A 19,505-nucleotide genomic window follows, 5' to 3' on the forward strand; every position below is an offset into this window, starting at 1 on the left:
TGGTAATGTGGTACTCTATGTTATTATAATTAATAGAGAATGTAAAATATTATGATTTTGTGTTAGATAATAAAGATACATAAAAGAATATGACAATTGATTATTGGTAAAAGAATATAAATACAATACTTAATAATTTTTCGATGAGGGCCTTTTGACACGTTTATGAGGTGTTTTGAGAAGTAAATTAAAAGTTAATTTTTATTTATTTTTTATTTTTTTTAAAAAAATATTAAAAAAATATAAAGATGACATGACTCAAAAAAATTTAAAAATTAATCTTTATACTTGTAATTCAATTACCAAAATAGGCCTATATGCACAACTAAACTGTCCGTAGACTATAAAGCACGCATTCTAGGGTAGACCCTTTTAGGATATGATGACCGAGTCTGTAGACTAACCATTGTGGAAGTTATTATTGGGTGGTTTCGGAGCATTGCTTCACATTAATAGACACTTGATATTTGTTAAGTTGTCTCTTATTAACCTAACAAAAAGTACCATGTGACAATGCCCTAGGACCACTACATAATTTTTCCCATTGTGGACATATATGCATACTAATCTATTATCTGTGCTAAACTTGCCTATTACCCGTATTGAATTAAAAATTATTTTGATAAAATTCTGTTTATGATAAAATATACATACATTTCTTCCTAATAAATTTTGTAATTTTGTTTTGTCAATTAACCAATTACCTCATTATTCATTTTGTAAAATTCACTCAGTATATATATTTTGCAAAATTTAATCAATTAAAATTAGTTTATATATTAAAAAAAATTTGAATAAAAAATATATATAAAATGATTAAAAAGGAAATATCTCTAAATGACCCTTATCTTCAAGTCACTCCTCACATAAGACTTGATCTCATTAGACATAATCTCCAAAACAATCCTTCTAATATCAGGTAACCATATTCGGCAATTTTCTAAGAAACTGGGACAATTCAATATTTTATTGACCCTAAATTTATTTTGTTGATTTGGCTTGAAGAGTCAGAATGGGGATATAGATATTAAAAAATGCTTAAACAATTCAACTTTTAAGCCAGCTTGACCGTGAACTAATCGTTAAAAAATTATCTTAGTTTTTGCTTAACTTATGAATTATTTGACCTACTTATTTATTAAATTGATAAATAGTAAGTATTTTCATAATTAAAATAAAAAATATGCATATGTTTATGCATATTTATTAAGAAAAAGTAAATTTGAGTAAAAAAAAAAAGTTACATATTTATGTTTAAAAGTATTAAATGAATAGTTAGGCATATTTATATATTAAAAAAACTATCTAAATCGAATCGGCCAAAATTTTGAGCCATATTTTAGCCTTAGCTTTACACCTAATCTAAAAAATTCATTGGTTCATCAATATAAACATTTAATAATAATTTAAACTTTATGTCTAAATTATGTCATAGTTTCTCACATTGTGACGGCAATGAGCTAGTTTAGGGGTTCCATTATTAGATTAAACACTAAAATTAACCTAAAAACCAAGTTTGAATCGATTTTTATACCAATAATTCTTAGCTCAAGCCTAGTCTTTAGAGATTTGTTTTGATTTTTTGTCCAATTCATGAGTTACTTGACCCACTTATTTATTTATTTTTTATTTAAAATATATATTTTATAACAAAAATAGGAAATATGAGAGCAATTGTTTAAAAGTTACCTTTTATTAATTTTTCTTTCCTTCAATTAAAATAAATAAATCCATATTAATTTTTTTTCCCTATTTTTGAGGTCCTCTTATTCAAGAAGAATCTAAAAAATTGAAAGAAAGAAAAAAGGCAAAAAAATAAAATTAAATTAAGCGTACTTGAATTTTCTCAATAACAAAAAAGTAACTGCTTAAAAAATTTGTCAGACTTACCAATTTCTTTTCCCAAAAACTTCATTCTAAAAATAAAAATAAAAAACAAAAAAAAAATACTAAAACTGCCTTAGCAAACCATTCGTATAATATAAGTTTCTACAAAAATAGTAATTACCGAAATTTAAATCACGAGTTTCTACAATGACCCTTAAAAAAACAAATATGAAAAAAACAAAGTAAATTTAAGAAAAATTGTTAAAGAAAAAAAAAATCACGCTAAAGGTATTGGATAACAACCTAAGAAGCCGGTTTGAGCACAAATCATAACTCATATTGCAATTCACACAACCTCTACAACAAAATAACAACAAAAAAAAATTCAAATAGAAAATCAAAACAAATAAATCAAAAGTGTTTAAAAATTACAAAATATGGAATGGAAGAAAGTTATGTAAGAAAGAGTATAAAGTAGAAAGTTTATTTCTTTTCAAAATTTTCAAATTATGGTATAATAATTAATTTTAAATAATTAATGGCCAATAATGTTTTTCTAAAAATAATTTTAAAATAAAAAAAGTTAACAATTTTAAAAAGCGGATTTGGAGGCCTTAAAAGCTTCCTCATTAGATTACCCTTTTTGCTTGTATAATGGTGCTGTTTGGTGTAGCTGTTAAAACAGATTATAGATTATAGCTTAACAGATTATAGATTATGACTTTAATCAGAAGCTATTAATCTGTTTGGTATAGCTGTTGGATTATAGATTTAAGTTGCTGAGTAGTATTTGTTAAATAAGCTGTGAAGTAGCTTTTTCAATTATTTTTTATTTTTTATTATTCACTATTTGTCTACATTTCTCATAAAAAAAATAATAATATTTTATAGTCCATTTGGGTCTTTTTCTATTTTTAAAAAAATAAAAAATAAAAAATTTAAGAGTATAACCGTGAATTAACATATCCACAGCAGAAGCTGATAATCAGAAATAAATGGTGAGCAGCTTCTCAGAATCAGCTTTTTTAACTTAAAATAAGTTGTTAGAATCAGAAACTGTTTGAAATAAGTTTTACCAAATAGTCCAAAATAACTTTTTAGAAGCCAGAAGCCCTAAGTTGGCTCAAAAAAACCCCACCAAACACCATATAGATAGATAAATAGATTGGTGGCTAAATCATATACTAGTTTTAGGAGAGCATCCCTCCCGTCCATATTTTGGATTAAAAAAATTTTTATTTAAAAATGTGATAAATTAAATAACTTACAATTGTTTGATTGACTTAATTTTTTTTATAAATAAAATACACAAAATATCCGATAAAATGAATAATTTGAATCATCGAGACAGGACCCATGGTAAACCCCACGAGCCCAAACAACACCATTCAAGTTAAAATTTAAACTGAAAGGGATCCCCCTCCCTAATTTTATTAGTTCTATATGCATATTGGTTGGCTAACATTGTGATTTTTATTTTTATTTTTTCTAGTTTGCATCAATCAAGCTTTGCATTAACGATATTGTTTTCATTTCTCGTTAGACAACGGCTGGCTAGACTGATTTTTCCAACCTAACCCCTAGCCTCTTGGCTAGACTGATTTTTAGTCTAAGATGCCTCTATGCATTCCACTGAAACTACTGCTAACTAGTTTTTGTTTTGTTGTATGATATTCTGGTGATGAGTAAATTATTATTATTATTATTATTATTATTATTGATAAATGTCTTGTAATGAGAAATTTAACCTTTATGTTGGATGCAGATCAGCGCTTACCCAAAGCCAACAACCAGAAGATGTATATATGGGGAGACTCCTGGATCAGTGCCAAGACTCAAGTTAGTAATTATCGAGAAGCTTATTATTATTATCATTTAAAATTTCAATATCAGATGATCAAAATTCAAAATCCATTTATTAGGAGCAATTTTCTCTTGTTGCTTAAATCTTCTGGGTAGCGTATCCGAAGAGCTTTTCACCTCCCATTTCAGATTCCACATATGGTATTCACCCCCTACAACTATTCATTTAGACCATCAAAGCGATTAGCCTAACTGAGCTTTACTGCGCCGTGGAAGCTTGAACTGTGTGTTATATCCAGAGGCTTTCATATGAATGTGATCACTAAATTTCAGGCCGTCTCTGTCACAAACTTGAGCAGATTAATTCTGAGGTCATTCAACTCATGGATGAAGTAATATCACTTCTTATTACAAATACCATGTGTTGAACTCCACAGGAATGATGTAAACTGAATTGTCAATTTTTCAGAGTTGTATTTGTATAATAATGTGTGTGTGTGTGTGTGTGTGTGTGTGTGTGTGTGTGTGTGTGAGAGAGAGAGAGAGAGAGAGAGAGAGAGAAATGAAAGACAAACAGAAACCAAAAAAAAAGACAGCAGAAAACAATCATTTATTTCAATAACCTAACTAATGACTGTTGACCAATTTAAATATCTAATTGACTAGCAGCAATGAACCAATGAAGTTCAGCAATCAAAGGAGTCAGCTAGTTAACTAGGTTTGTCACAGTTGAGATGTATCCCCTAATGCAGAAGTGAATAACAATAATTATGCATACGCTACATCTCACCTAATTTTTTCTTTTTCAAATTTCTTCTCAAATCTCCCAACTAAACACATCATTAGCGTATTAAAGTGAGTTATTATTTACTCACACATTATCACCACCATAACAACCTCTCTGTATGTCATATAGCATTCTTTTCTCTTATATATTGACCTTTTTGCTTTTGGATGCTTGAAAAAACTATTACATCTCAACGTGGCCGCATGCTATCTTAACATGGGAGAATGCAAAAAGTCCAATGAAGCATATAAGGTATGTTTGATAGACTATAATTCATTTTACGTAGTTTCACACACTTTTTTTTTTTCCTATTTCAAATCCCTTTCCAAATCCCCAATCAAACATAGCATAAAAGAATCACAATAAAAAAAATAAAAAATAAAAGAAATAGAAGGAAAGAAAAGATCATTTCCATGTGTCAATAAACACATTCAAAAACTCTTTTACATCCTCATCATCTTGTGGATTGACATGATTAAATTCACAAAGCACCTGCAGAGCAATTACCACAGTTTATATCTGCTGGCAACTTAAATTATATCTTAATTCTACAAGAGGAAATCTGCTGAGTTACATTACAAACAAAAAATGCTAAATTTTGGTTCATAATTTCAATTCACAATAGGAGATATTCAGGTCATATTCTCAAGAAACCATTATCTTACAAAACATTAAAAGATAGTAGCAACAGGACCATTAAATCACAGGCCGCCTTTAGAGATTGTTGCCACAAAAAACAGGTCTCCAAGTGACAAAATGGGTACAAGCTTCAGTTAGCAATCCAACAACATCCTAATGAGCCCTGGACACCTTCAATGGTGCCATTGAGACTCACTTCTGCACCTACTCCCACTGGTTTCCCTCCAAACAATCCCATTTTAGCTGATATGTCAGAGCATTTATCCCCAATGTATATGTAGCACAGCATATGTTCTAGGACAAATGAAAGGATTGTATTGCGTAATAAGCTAAGTTTAAATAGAAGATTAGCTTAAAATTTCAACCAATTGAAGAAAACTTATAAAAAGTTTTCATGTACACAAGTTGACATTTACTTTTGGAAACTCATGAATTCATCAAATTTTGAGCTTCATGTGTCATGGCTCCTAGCTATCATCCTAAGCTCCTAGAAGCCTAAAGAATAAACAAAAGATAGTCAATTGAGCCAAAACAAACAAGATGATAAGATTCATCAAGACGTCCACAATACATAACACTTGTCTTGCAAAAATGTAAATTCTTGGTTGTGAATCAAAAGCCCACTTACCACAAAAACGTCATTCATGGTTCCTTGTATAGCTTACTCAAAATTGTCTTTTGCGGAAGTAATTTTACTTGTGAACTAGCTTCAAAAATCAACGCCCACTTATATAGTTGTCCGATGTAGCCCTTGAATGCTTTTTCAAAACATTTTGCTACTTCATCTTCATTTTTGAGACCCTATCAAATAACATAATTTCAAAAAACAAATATTTTAGTACATCATATCCAAAGTACATTACACAAAAAAGGGAAAAAAAAAATTTATTACCAAGCTTGTAATTTTCAGTTCATGAAAGTGGGACAAGCACTTGCTGATTAAGGCCAAGTTGTTCCTTACTTCAGTTTCACGTGTATCGAAAACAGAAGACACATATGGATCCTTTCCGAATTGACTTTCGTAATTGTCCACATGCTGCTTTAGTTGCCTCAATATAGGATTGTTTTCAATCACATTGACACTTTCTCCAAAAGGTGAGATACTCATCACACTAGATAGAGAAGATTTTCCTTTCATGAAGTTCCAAAAAGCACGAGGAAATAATCTTCTCTCTTCTGGTGTCCAAAAGAGAGGCAGTTTGGATAAGTCAGTAAAACACCTACAAGAAAAATGGCAAAAATAAGAACATAACTCACTATGAAAATAATTGTTGTAAATACCTACCAAAACTACTCAAATATTTTAATTAATCATCTATCAATCCGTTACCAAATTTTTTATAACACAACTGCATCTCTCCATGAGAAAAGAACCCCAACCAAATTTAAAATTTAAACTCAAAAAATATTGCAACACTTATATTTGATTTTTCAAGTCACTTATTTTTTTGGCAACAAATTAGACAATGGTCTGAAAAAAATCGTTTGATAAACAAACAATAAAAAATTAAAATTACACATAATTTTTTTTTATTTGTAATGTTAATGATGGATGAAGACTTTCTTCTTTTTTTTAAAAAAAAAAATGGAAATATATATGCACAAAGACAAAAACATATATAGCTACGAGTAGGTAACTTATAGAGACAAATTACATAGTGAAGTGAAGAAGTATATTAGTGAACACGTGGAGCAACCAATCGCTCTATTTGATATGTATCAAACTTGATGGCACGAATTCAGCCTTTTTCCAACATTTTTGGGATGTGGTGGGTGCTAATTTTTCATGTCCAATCCATAGCTTTTTCCACTCAGGTCATTTGTTACAAACAATGAATTATAAACACATTGCACTAGTTTAAAGATCAAAATCCCTCCTCTCTAGTCACCCATTATAGTCCATCTTTCTATGTAGTGTTGTTTACAAGATTGCAACAAAGTTCACCCATTATAACCAATCTCTCTATGTAATGTTGTTTACAAGATTGTGGTGAAGGTTATGTCCAACACGTTGAGCAATGTAATGCATGTCATTATTACTAAGTTCCGATGAGCATTCAAGAAGGGGCAACAAATATTTTATAGCATTCTCAGTGCCCTAGAAATAGAGCATTATCTTTAGAATAAGAGGTACAATTCATTGCTTTCAAACTTGATTTAACAAAAACTTACGATAGAGTAGAAAAGCCTTGTTTACAAGATGGCCAAGTTGGGTTTTGATCCTAAGTGGATTAGGTGGACAGTGGCTTGCCTTCCCACTGTCACTTATTTTATTATTATTAACAGTACCAATATCGTTCAAACTTGTTAATCTCATACTAGACAATGTACCGGTTTTTCCATTTGTACGGTATGTATCGGTATTGGTAAATTTCAGGTACTGTTTCGGATTTATCGCCACAAATATTATATATTATATATTTATTGAAAAGATCATCCAATTCCAAATAACTTTAGCATGAAATATGAAACACAAGTTTATATTTAAAAAGACTTCAGTACAATAGCATTCAATGTTTCACTTTCACAGCTATGAATTTTGACGCTCTATATATGTTTGCTTATGGCTTCAACAACTCAATCAAGATAAAAATAAAACATAAAGAAAATAAATATTTACAACAAAATACACAAAAGCCGAGTAGAGACAGTGATAGACACAGAGACAAAGAGACACAAATACTGTTTATGGCATTTTATCAAACACCTAGCAGACACAAAGCATATATTCATACATAGAGAAACTACAGAAATACAAGAAGAGAAAATTCATACATAGAGAAACTACAGAAATCCAAGAAGAGAAAATCTAAATAGGGAGTCAAAGATACAAAGAGGGAAAACATGCCGAGATTATGAGATCAAGTTCAGAATTTTCTACACAAAAGATTCATAGCCAAAGGTGTAACGATCAGTAAAAATTTGAACTTTTATTTATTGTAATTGGGCCTAAATCAAGTTTAAAAAACATGTATAATACCATTGCTACAAAAGCCAAATTTATTAGTTTACAATATAAGAGAACGTACACTATCATCCAAATGATTCATTTTGCTCCCCAAATAACTTTGCTAGTAAGAGTCAAGATAAAAATAAATAATAAATAAAATAAAAATCTAATAATGCACTTACTTTGCATTTTCACTTTCAAGATAATTTATAAAAATATTCATTTCCATGTTTGCTTCATAATTGGTACTTTCATTTATAGCCTTCACAACCACGGCTAATTCTTTCCGTTCAGAAATTGAACTAGGACAACCTGCAATTAAATCATGTTATTTAGACAGAGAAACTCGTATGCACTAATAATTGTATAATAAGAATAAATTATACAATTTTTTTGGTAAGCAATAAATTTTACATTTTGCCATACCTCTCAATTTAAAATTTGTCATCATAACATGTCCACCATTCAAAATATAAATGTCTGACAGATCAAGTGTGCACTTGACTATGGTATCCATCAAATGCCTTACCACTAGAAGTAAGTCACTGCATTGGTAAAAATATTTATTAATAAGCATTAAAAGAATTATAATTATTTGTATCATGAAATACTAAATTTTAAGTACTAGTACTCACGTCAAAATCTTTTGGTAGAAAGGTGTAATTCGATTATCCTCATAAAATTTCTTTACATCAACAAATTTCTCCAAAATGTCTTTCAAGCTTGTACCTTGTTTCCTGAAGGCTAAAAAAAAACCTCCTTCTCCTTCCACCTAAAATATGTTTTATCAAACACAAATAACAATTTAGCTCGTATTAATTAATTGAAAAGTATACCAGTAATAGCAATTCATTTTCAATCGAATATATAACAATAGAATACCATTTCTAATTTCTTTTGCAACGTATGTTAGGATTTTCCTTTGTAGTGTTGACCCTTTTATTGTATTTTTTTTATGTTTTGGAAGAATTTCACACGGCATATTCAACTTGGATGACACTTTGCTACCAATGGATGTGAAGGGTATCCATAATATTTCTCAAAATAAAAGCAACAATCATATTACATACAAAGAAATTTGAAGCATAAACTTGAAATTAAATATATAGTTTGAGTGTAACTAGCTCTAGTAGTGACCTCACATTTTAAGTATACAGTTCTTAAATGGATGCAACCCAAAACAAAACCAGTCAAAGCTGTATGGAAACTAGACAAGCTGCTACCATATCTTCTTTGTTTTTAATCCCTTCTACCTCCTATTACTCTTCCTTATTCTCATTTACCACTTTATTTCATAATGTTCATTATTTTTACCTTTAATTTTTGAATCTTTGTACGACTTAGTTTAAACCATGACACAAACCAGGTAAGTATGTATATTGAGTAATATATATGGACGTCTAGTGAAGGGTGTTTCTGTCATTTTTTGGTTTTAAGCCTAAAGTGGTCTAGCTGAACCAATGTGACGTTTTTTTGGTTCTTTGGGGGTGTTTTATAGAATGCATGAACTTTAAACGAACATGCAAAAAGTACGACTATACGCACTAGATTGTCAAAAACCATTCTGAGAAGGAATTAACACTAGCATATATGATAAATCGTGGTCCATCTATTCCTTTGGATGGAGAATTACCAAAGGAGACCTAAAGCGGGAACGAAGTAAAAGTACTCCAAAAAGTAACCAAAAATAAAAATTGATAACATTAGCCAAGGGAAAAATTATAGGTAGAAGAGAAAGAATATATAATGAGAACATTGAAAGAAAACTACAAATGCAACTGGAGAAAGAAAGGAAAAAAAAAAAAAAAAAAGGCAATTTCCAACAGTGACATATATTTCCTACAATTACGAAGACATGAAATCAAAAAGAAGCAACTAGAAAAGGAAATGAATGTGTGTGAAAGAGACTATCAGACTTTTATTCAACTTGCACTTTTTACAGTTTTAAAGCAAGGTGGACATCGGCTTAATAGCCCGACCCAATTATTCTAGTGTTTCGAATTAGTGTTTAGGCTCAAAGGATCTATACTGGCTAAGGCACAAACACTTTTTGGACCAGGCTTGCAATTAGTGCTTAAAGGCCCCTAGCCAAAGTTTATATAAATACTATGTTCATATTAATTTTGTTAGTATATTGAAAACACTTACCCTCAATGAAATATGAATAAAAACTTAAACCATCAAGGCATGTGGTAGTTGTAGTGATTTATTTTTTCTTTTCAATTTAAGTTATTGATTTGTATTTCATAGTAAGATGTCAGGCCAAGCTCAGGCCCAACAAAAACATTATAGGGCCGGTCTTAGGATGAAGAATATAAGCCCAATGTCAATAGAGGATGGACTCGGGTCAATATTAGCATCCCGTGTCCACCCAAGCTTTAATCTCATGCATCACAATTTGGAAAATTTACCTAAATCTAAAGTGTTAAATGTTATATACTCTGTTATCAGAATCTTACGATTCGCGATTCGATTCACGATTCGATTCACAATTTTTGCAAAATCGATACGAATCTATAGGTGAATCTCTCTGTTATCAGAATCTTACGATTCGCGATTCGATTCACAATTCGATTCGAATTTTTTGCAAAATCGATACGAATTATGGGTGAATCTATTTTGGAAGTAAATCTCTAGTGAGTCGCATGATTCACAATCGATTCATAATTCAATTCACTTTTTACGATTCACGTAATTTTTTAAATTATTGTGTCCGACATATTTTCAACTATTTCTTTCTCCATATTTTTAATGAAAATGACATAATACAACTTTTAATAGCGTTTAATACCAAAATAACCAACATATATACATAATTTGTTATTATTTTAGTGATCATGAAGTTTTTAATAGAATCCAATCAGATTCATTCAGATCCAATATATTTTTAACCTTTCTTCGCATTTTTTTCCCCCTTAAAAAATCATAATATATCTTTTAAAGATGTTTAAGATTAAAGTTACACTATGAATTATCTATGCTATTTTATTAAATTGAATATAATTGAATATTACATATGTGAGGTCAGTTATACCTTTGAAAATGTTTTAAGCTTTAAAATAAAATATTCTAAATAATTCTTTCTTATTATTTGTTCACTGTTACTTAGAAAAGTATGTATGCTTATTGTCCAAATATCAATATCGTTGTTAATTATTGTTACTTTGAAAATTGATAATTTGTCTATTTGGTTATTATCTTTATTAAGAATGGTTAATAATAAATATCTAAAAAGAAAAAAAGTAAGATAGTGATCTTACATAAGAATTTTGTTAACTTCTTACCTATTAAACTACGTGATTATCACTCAAAATAACATTTTCATTGATTTAAGTCTAGATATTTCATATTCATAAGATATATTTAACATCTAAATGTGTAAATATATATTTTTAAGTAATTTTAAAAAAGTGACCAAATCTTTACGATTCACGATTCGATTCGATTCGCGATTCGGTACAAGGTCATTTCGATTCACGATACGAATCTCGATTTGACAACTATGGTTATATAATATACTAACTCGGCAAAATTTTATTGTATGAAAATTGAAGATTCAACTAAACCAATTAGCAATATTTCTTAAATTTTTTCTATATATTTTTTAATTATTTAGTAAAAAATGCACAATCCAAAAACATGCAGGTACAAAAAACACTCAAGATAATATTAGATTACTTTATAAAACATAAGGTCTCACCGTAAATTGTAAAACATGCGCTAAGTTTGGATGTCGACAGCGCATTAGAGCACCATAAAGTTGCTTGGCCTCGTCAGAAGATTGGAATTGCACAAGACGAAACATGCCACCTTCCTTGTTTTGGTTGAAGTACATCTCTTGGCTACTAGAAATTGAAGTTTCGGTCCAAATAGAAGCACCAAAAGATGCCTATAGATAAAGAGAATTTCTAATAAAAAATCATAATTAAACAATTTAACAAACCAATGCAAAAAAAATATAATAATAGTATGAGAATATCACAGTATAGCTCCTCATGTTGCACTTCTTCCTCATATCACAATGAAAAGAAAGAACAAGAATCCTGATATTAAAAGAGAAAGTAAATAATTAGAAAGAAAAAGGAGAAGAAAGATTTTGAGGGAGTTCTATTGTACTTCTATAAAAAAATAAAAACAACACTCGGCTTTTAGCCGCATTTTAAAGAACAAAATAAGTTTGAAACTCAAAGCGCAAAATGAACAAACCATGAATGTACTTATTAGCATAATGCAATTTCACTGAATTTCATGATGAATAAATTACAATTTATAACACATAACAAAATCAGCATTAACCACCTAGGTGAGTCCAATGGCTAGAACACATGTATGTCTCTTTAAAGTCAGATTACCCTCCAATATACCAAATAATAGGCAAGCGGGTTTGTGAGTATTGGATTATTGGGCATGGTTGGGACTGGACCAAGCTTTCATTGTGGTTGCCACACAACATAATTGATACTTCGCGAGCAGTGGTGCTCAAGACTGATGATGATAATAACCATGACCAAACCATTTGCAAGTACTCTTCAGAAGGAAAATTTTCAATTAAGTCCGCCTTTGATTGCCTTCATCTGGAGTCCAACTCAGCTGGGGTTGATTCAGGTTGGACAAAGTTTTGGCATCATTCTAATCTCCAAAGATGGAAGTATTTTGCGTGGTTGGTTGGCCAGACATGATGGGCTCCTAACCAATGCTATGAAGATGAGAAGAAAACTCAGCCTAAATTCTACTAGTTCTTTGAGTGGTCATTACAGTGAAACAACCCTCCATGCACTTCAGGATTTTCAAAGGGCGAAGAAGGTATGGCATGAGCTTATTCCTCCCCCTCAGTGGTTACGACTCTTTTCTCTACCTTTGGTGAGTTGGATGGATACAAATTTGGGAAATTGCCCATGGGTCGGCCCTGATGTACAAAGCTGGATTCTGTTATTTTAGGCCTCTACCTCCTCTTTGTGGTTCTGGCATAATAAACAATTACATAATCCTACCTTTAAACAACCTTATTGTCCAGTTGCTTATCTTAAGGGCAGGGTTAAGGAATTTGAGGCTGCAAAAATAAGTCTAGCCAAGGGGAGCTGCACTCCCAAGGGTTCATCTCAATGGATTAGTCCTCTGGAAGGTTGGGTTAAGATCAATGTCGATGGAGCTGTTGCACAACGGAGCGGTCGAGCGGGAGTGGGGGGTCTCATTCGATCAAACCAGGGTGATTGGATTATGGGCTTCAAATATCATGTGGGTGGAGCTTCTGTGGTTCTTGCGGAGCTGTGGGCTATTTGGAATGGGTTACAGCTAGCATGGATTCAAGGATTTCGTCCGGTTCTTATTGAATCAGATTCTATTGAAGCTATCCAAGGTATTAACAACCCAAGTGTGCTTGATCCTAACTTTAATCTCCTTCAAGAAATTCGAGAGTTGATGTCTCAATACTGGCAATGTATCTTCCTTTCAGTCGGGCGAGGCTAATATGTGTGTGGATTTCCTAGCTAAAGAAACTCTTCAATTATCTAATGGGAATGTGGTTCTTTCTGATATGCCACCAAATCTGTGGACAGCTTTAGCTGCTAATAAGTAAGGAAAGAGCTCGCTCCATTCTGTGTAGGTTGTTGGCTTTGGCCTAGTTGTAACCACACACTAAAAATAAAAAATAAAAAATAAAAAATAAAAAAATCTATGAAAGAGTGAAGGTTTTGCAGTGTTTTCTACACTTTTTATTTCCAAAACTAACCCTCCCTTAATGCTATATTACTTGTGTACATTGCAACTCGAAGTGACACGTCTGTTGGAATGCAGTTCCAATCTCAATCTCTATCTCTACCACTGTAAAAGGGAAGGTTTTGACAATGTTTTCTACACTTTTTTATTCTGAAAATAACCCTCCCTTAAATGTACATTGCAAACTGAAGAGACACGTCTGTTGGAATGTAGTTCCAACACTCTCAATGTATAGAAGATACAATTGGTAACTAAGGGATACAAATGTTCAAAATAACCATATATATTGATTCATGAAAATGCCTATATTATTTATCTATTTACAGGTAAAATTGACGCTCCAAATGTGGCATGCTCTCTTTCTAACTCAAAACAATATTTCAACAATCAAATTGGCACAATCTTATCCCATATGATTGCATGAAAACAAGCAGTAGTATCAAGAGTCCAATGATTCATGGTTCGTCTCATTCTTTAGGGCAATGAACACCACAAATCTATTCTTTCATAGTCCACAGGAAGAATTCACATAATTCTGTTGCTTTTGTTAGTGCATCAAATTGAGGAATATATGGTGAAGATAATAGATTATACACGGATGAACCGGGAAGAATGGATTTTACAGGCATCCAGTAAACAATCAATATAGAGCTTGAGATTAAACCCAATGTTCACATTGTTTGTTGTAGTGTGTGTATATATTATATATACCATGTGTTTATATACAAATTGAAGAAGAAGAAAGAGCAGTGGCATTATGATGGGTAAAGAGGATGAATGGATGGCAGTGGTTGAGAAAGGGGTTGGCATTGCGATTGGAAGAGAGGAGGAAAGGGAAGTTGGTTGGGAAGGGACGATAGCGATTGCGATGAGGGGCTGGGGCAATTCACAAAATAGGAATTACAGTTCATTCTTTTGGGTCTTGTAGAGATTAGCAAACGAAGGAAGAGTATTAGAAAAGAATGGAATTGCAAGAGAGCAAAAGCTTCTTCTTTTTTTTTCGTTTCTGTTGTAACAATATGCTTTGTTGCAGATCACTTTGCAAAACTTTGGTTATGATTGTCCAAACGAGAGTAAAGGAAGGAACAGAGGAGACAAAAAAAACAGAAAGCCCTCTAAGAAATTTAATTCTCTGCCATATAAATATCTCCTTCCTTGACACGGTGCGGTAAAATTCACTTTTCACAGATGACCACTAAATCATTTAAACATTTTCCAAACTTACTACTTTTCACTTTGAAAAGTTTTTTATTTTGATGTCTCGTAAATATTCCCTCATTTGAAAACATGATTCCTGTTTATTTGTGAGTTTTCTTGTTTATGGATATACCTTCTTTTTTTTTCTTTTTTGAACAGGTTTATGCATATACCTGTCACCTAAGATTTTACTCTCCAAAAGGCCAAAATGTGTGCCTAAGTTGTTTGAGAAAATTCCTCTTAAACAACATTGAACTGGTTTAATGATATACACAAGCTTTATAATTTCATTTCGTTGGGCCCTTTTCTTACAACACCATGTTAAAAAAATTGATTCAGTTCCCTTGTTTAGCCTCTGGTACTATCAACAACAGTCTTTGGGAACTAGCATTTCCTCTCTTGATCAAATCAAACCAATAGAAAAAATCACTCAAGAAGAAAATCTCTGGTGTCTATAAATGTACAGATTCCCTTTAGTGTTTCACACTATTTTGCTATAAAAATAATATTCTAAATTTAAGAAAATCCATCCCAATTGGGCTCTCTTTGAATTCAAATAGTAATTTTTCCATTCAACCCAACTATTTGGTGAATAATCTCTTCAGCTTTAGATAGTTTTCACCAATCTTGTCTACTGAAATAGATAGCAATTTTCACGATTGAACAATTTTTCTTCCCTTAATAGGTGTTTTCTTAAAATTGTTCTTCCCTTAATGTACACTTTGTTCTGTTACAATTTTTGTGAATGAACAATTTTTCCTCCCCTTAATTTTTCCATTCAAACCAACTATTTGGTGAATAATCACTTCAGCTTTAAAATTGTTCCCTTTCCATATACATGTCCGTTAGATCTAAGTTAGAAAGGTCATTCTCTTCACAAAAATAAGCAAATAAAACTAAAAACTTATGTAATATATATTAGTCTATAAAATAGGACAACTATAGTTCAATGTATATGGCCAAAAATAGTAATCTGTGTGAAGGTGCAAGTGTTTTTTACATAGAAAAACAATATTAAAAAAAAAAAAACTTGCATCCCCTAAGATTTTCGCCTTTTTAAAAAAAATAAAAAAGGGGGAATTAAAATAACTATTAAAAATATATCAATAAAAATAACTATTTATAAACCATATTTATTTATAATATATATGTCAATTAAAAATTAAAATTTAAAAATATATAAATAAATAAATTAAAAATATTATTAATAAAAATAATATATAAGACAAAAAAATAATAAATATATTTAAATAAAATATAATGACTAGTGTTCTAAAAAATACCACTCCACTACTTTTATTTGTTATTCATTTTTAAAAAATATTTTTTATGTTGTATTTAAGTAATTAAATATTACATAAAAATAATAAATTTATAACATATATATGTTAATTAAAAAAATTTAAAAAATGTTTATATAGATAAATTAAAAATATTTCGATAAAAATAATATATAAGCGCTTCCAAACTACGACTCCTTTACATGGCCACGCTTCTCCACTCCTGCTCCCGCTTCGTGCAACTAAGATTTAAATAAGCAGTTGCCTCGATATAATGGTTAAGATGAGAGGGCAACATATAGCACATGCATACTTCATTTTTCATAAAATGACAATAAGCAGAAAATAGATAGGATTGACGCAATCAATTTATATGTTAATCTAAAAATTACAATTTATAGTTATTTTACATGAATAATTTTGTTCACATCCCCTATAAATTTGATTTTTTGTTTTTTTACTTTTCATTTCAAACTTTTTTTTTTTCGTGTTAGGCTAAGTTGGGTTAGGATGAAAATAATAAAAAGTATGAAAAAAAAAAAAAATAAAAAATAATAATAATAATAATAATAATAATAATAATAATAAATTTCAAGTTTGTTGAGCATGAATAGTGGAAGTTATAAGAAATTTAATTTACTTGTACAACTCACGATAGCATGGTAACTAAAATCTTATTTCATTGCAAAAAAACACAGCAAAATAAGAACATAAGTGCTAAAAACTTACAATTTTAGATCTTCAAATTCACCCACAATAATGTGACAAGAGAGTTAGACCCTAACACCATTGTGGGTATAATAAATTAAAAATAAACACTTATTATCATATCATATCATTGTAGGTAAAATTGTAGAAGCTTTTGGAGAGTGTTAAACATTTTCTATACACAAATGTTTACATTTATTATAAAAGTAGTTTATAATTAGAATTTTTATTTTTATTTTTTTTTTTACAAACCTTTCATCCTAATCAAATTCATACATGAAATATATTTTATTTTATTTCACTTTTTACTATTTTCACTTACTATCATTTTTTTTTTAATCATTTATTTATTTTTAATCAAACGGACACATATACAATGTCATTTCTCATGTGCAACGCACGTGCTTTCTATATTAGTAATATTAAAAAATAAAAGAAAAAAATTTACTACGCTTGTTTGTGCAAGGGAAATGCACAGCTGGTCAATGTATGGTGCAACCCTGTACCTAAAATCAATCAGCCCATTATGAGACAAGCAAATAATGAGCCAAAGTTACTGTTGTTGATTCATTTAACCAATGAAAACAAATAACCTAAAGTTTGAATTGAATAAACTCCTTTCTCACACTCGAAAGGATTGATTCTCCAACCTACGTATTCTCGCTTAAATCTGTTTGGGGTCTTTGATGGCTTTATTAATATTTGTGGTAATTTGTTGAACTCAATAAATTGAATGCAGTTTTCAGTGAAATAACAATAGTAATAATTATTACTATAATAATAATATGATGTAAAAGATTACTTACTGAGAATTAGGAGTGATCGTGGTTCGGTTTTGGACAGTTTGCGGATTAGTTTGGACCCGCCCGCATGTATACAGTTTGGAAAAAAGTCAACCCGCATCCACCCGCAGTGCAATTTGCGATTTGTGCGGATATGATTCGTGGATGTGCGAGCGGTTTGCGGATTAGATTTTTTTCTTTACAAATTTATTTTTTAGTCTTCTTTTTCCATTTTGTAAATATTTATTTTGGACCATTTTCCCTCCATTTTCTAAAATGCTCCAACATTAATAATTAATGAACTCAAACTTATAAAACTAAAAACACAACAAAATCAATTCCTAGCACCACAAACAAATCATTCAAAATTCTAAATCAAATCATAATCTAACACAAACACATATTTTAAAATCCTAAAATAGATCATCAACCTCATTCACTGTCTATCTACTAGATTGGGGTGGGGTGGGTTTGGTTTGGTTTGTTTGGGCAAAAATATCTAGGATAGATGAACAGTTCATAATTTTTTTTTTTTTTTTTTTTTTATAAATGTAAATGCGGACGGGTTGTGGCAGGTACGGTTCAAACCAGCAACCCATCAACAATCCGAAAAAATGTTATATTTCAAACCGCACCCGATCCTATTGTGTTTGCGCAACCACCCATATGTGTGCGGGTCGGTTCGGATATGGTGGGTTGTTGAGTTGGCTAACTCTATACCTAGCCCAACTGGGCATTTATATGATTTTTAAATAAATGCAATGATTAGCAACAAGGGATACCCAGCCCAAATGACCAGCTCTAAGCATAAATTTGCCTATTTCATGAGGTAAAACACTGAGATAGATGTTGATTCACTTGAATGAAATGGAATGGAATTGAATGATAATTCCATTTCTCTCATTCCAATGAACCAAATAGAGCACTTAAACACCCACAAACAAATACCCAAAACATAAATTTAGGAAGATGGTAAAAAGTGACTTTTTGACTTTTAACCAAGTTTTTGGCTTTTTTAGACAAATGATTTGGGAAGTTGGTAAAAAGTAACTTTTGACTTTTTTTATTAATATTTGTTTATGATGTCAAATCATAATAAAATGACTAAACTACCCCCATTTATTTAAAATATTTACAAGTTCACCTATGTAACACATTTTGACCCATGAAGGGTAAAATTGTAATTTCACCGTTGTCTAAAAACCAACTTCCCAAATGAAAAAAAAAAAAGCCAAAAAAGCCAACTTTTGACTTTTGCTACTAACCAAAAAAAGTGGCTAAAAACTATGTTGTCAAAATAAGCCAAAATGAGACTCAACCAGATTCTGTTTAGAAACCAAACCAAATAGACTGAATCAAAACCCAAATCTTCTGAATCACGGAGACAACCCGATTATCTTAATAAAACCAAATAGACTAATAAATCAAAATAGAGTAAAATCTACTGAATAAACAGAGTCAAATCTACTGAATCATTGAGTCAACTCACTGCATGGACAATCATATACGTGTAACATAAAAAAAATATATATATATATAAAACATAAAATATAAAAAAATAAAAAAACTGAGTAAACTTGGAAACCCAACAACACGCAATAGAACCCAAGCACAGAGAGAGGTGTGCGCACAGAGATGACCAACCTGTTGGGTTATGAAATGTAGAGGTTGGTGATGACCGTCCCACCGACGAGATTTGTTCCAGTGATAAATGATCGCGAACCGTAACAAGATGCTCGAATCCCAATAACCTGATTGCGCAAATGGCTTTCAAATCCCAACCCTAAACAAGTTCTACTTGGAAAAGGATAGTGGTC

General features: G+C 30.7%; 1 protein-coding gene across 2 annotated transcripts; it reads right to left on the reverse strand.

The window, feature by feature from the left end:
- Positions 1-4,970: 4,970 nt before the first annotated feature.
- On the reverse strand, positions 4,971-19,458 carry LOC114297681 (uncharacterized). Of its 2 annotated transcripts, none has more exons than XM_028242147.2 (9): positions 19,333-19,458; positions 11,989-12,049; positions 11,707-11,895; positions 8,642-8,778; positions 8,433-8,551; positions 8,189-8,318; positions 5,949-6,276; positions 5,685-5,857; positions 4,971-5,350 (listed from the first exon to the last, which is right to left on the reverse strand). In XM_028242147.2, exons 2-8 carry the CDS (start codon positions 12,019-12,021, stop codon positions 5,699-5,701), a joined length of 1,095 nt encoding a protein of 364 aa, XP_028097948.2. In that variant the 5' UTR covers positions 12,022-12,049; positions 19,333-19,458; the 3' UTR covers positions 4,971-5,350; positions 5,685-5,698. The 2 variants fall into 2 exon arrangements, with proteins under 2 accessions (XP_028097948.2, XP_028097947.2); XM_028242146.2 differs by lacking the exon at positions 4,971-5,350 and adding an exon at positions 5,391-5,551.
- Positions 19,459-19,505: the final 47 nt, after the last annotated feature.

The sequence above is a fragment of the Camellia sinensis genome, chromosome 14, assembly GCF_055761805.1.
Source record: "Camellia sinensis isolate YWXY chromosome 14, ASM5576180v1, whole genome shotgun sequence".
NCBI lineage: Eukaryota > Viridiplantae > Streptophyta > Magnoliopsida > Ericales > Theaceae > Camellia > Camellia sinensis.

What these genes read in the sequence shown, in the direction of transcription:
- LOC114297681 (XM_028242147.2), bottom strand. Translation starts at nt 12,021, where the DNA reads ATGAGGAAGAAGTGCAACATGAGGAGCTATACT. An exon ending in GCAACATGAGGAGCTATACT is followed by an intron (nt 11,896 to 11,988) that starts GTGATATTCTCA and finishes CTTTATCTATAG; the next exon opens with GCATCTTTTGGTGCTTCTAT. An exon ending in CGCATGTTTTACAATTTACG is followed by an intron (nt 8,779 to 11,706) that starts GTGAGACCTTAT and finishes AACATATTTTAG; the next exon opens with GTGGAAGGAGAAGGAGGTTT.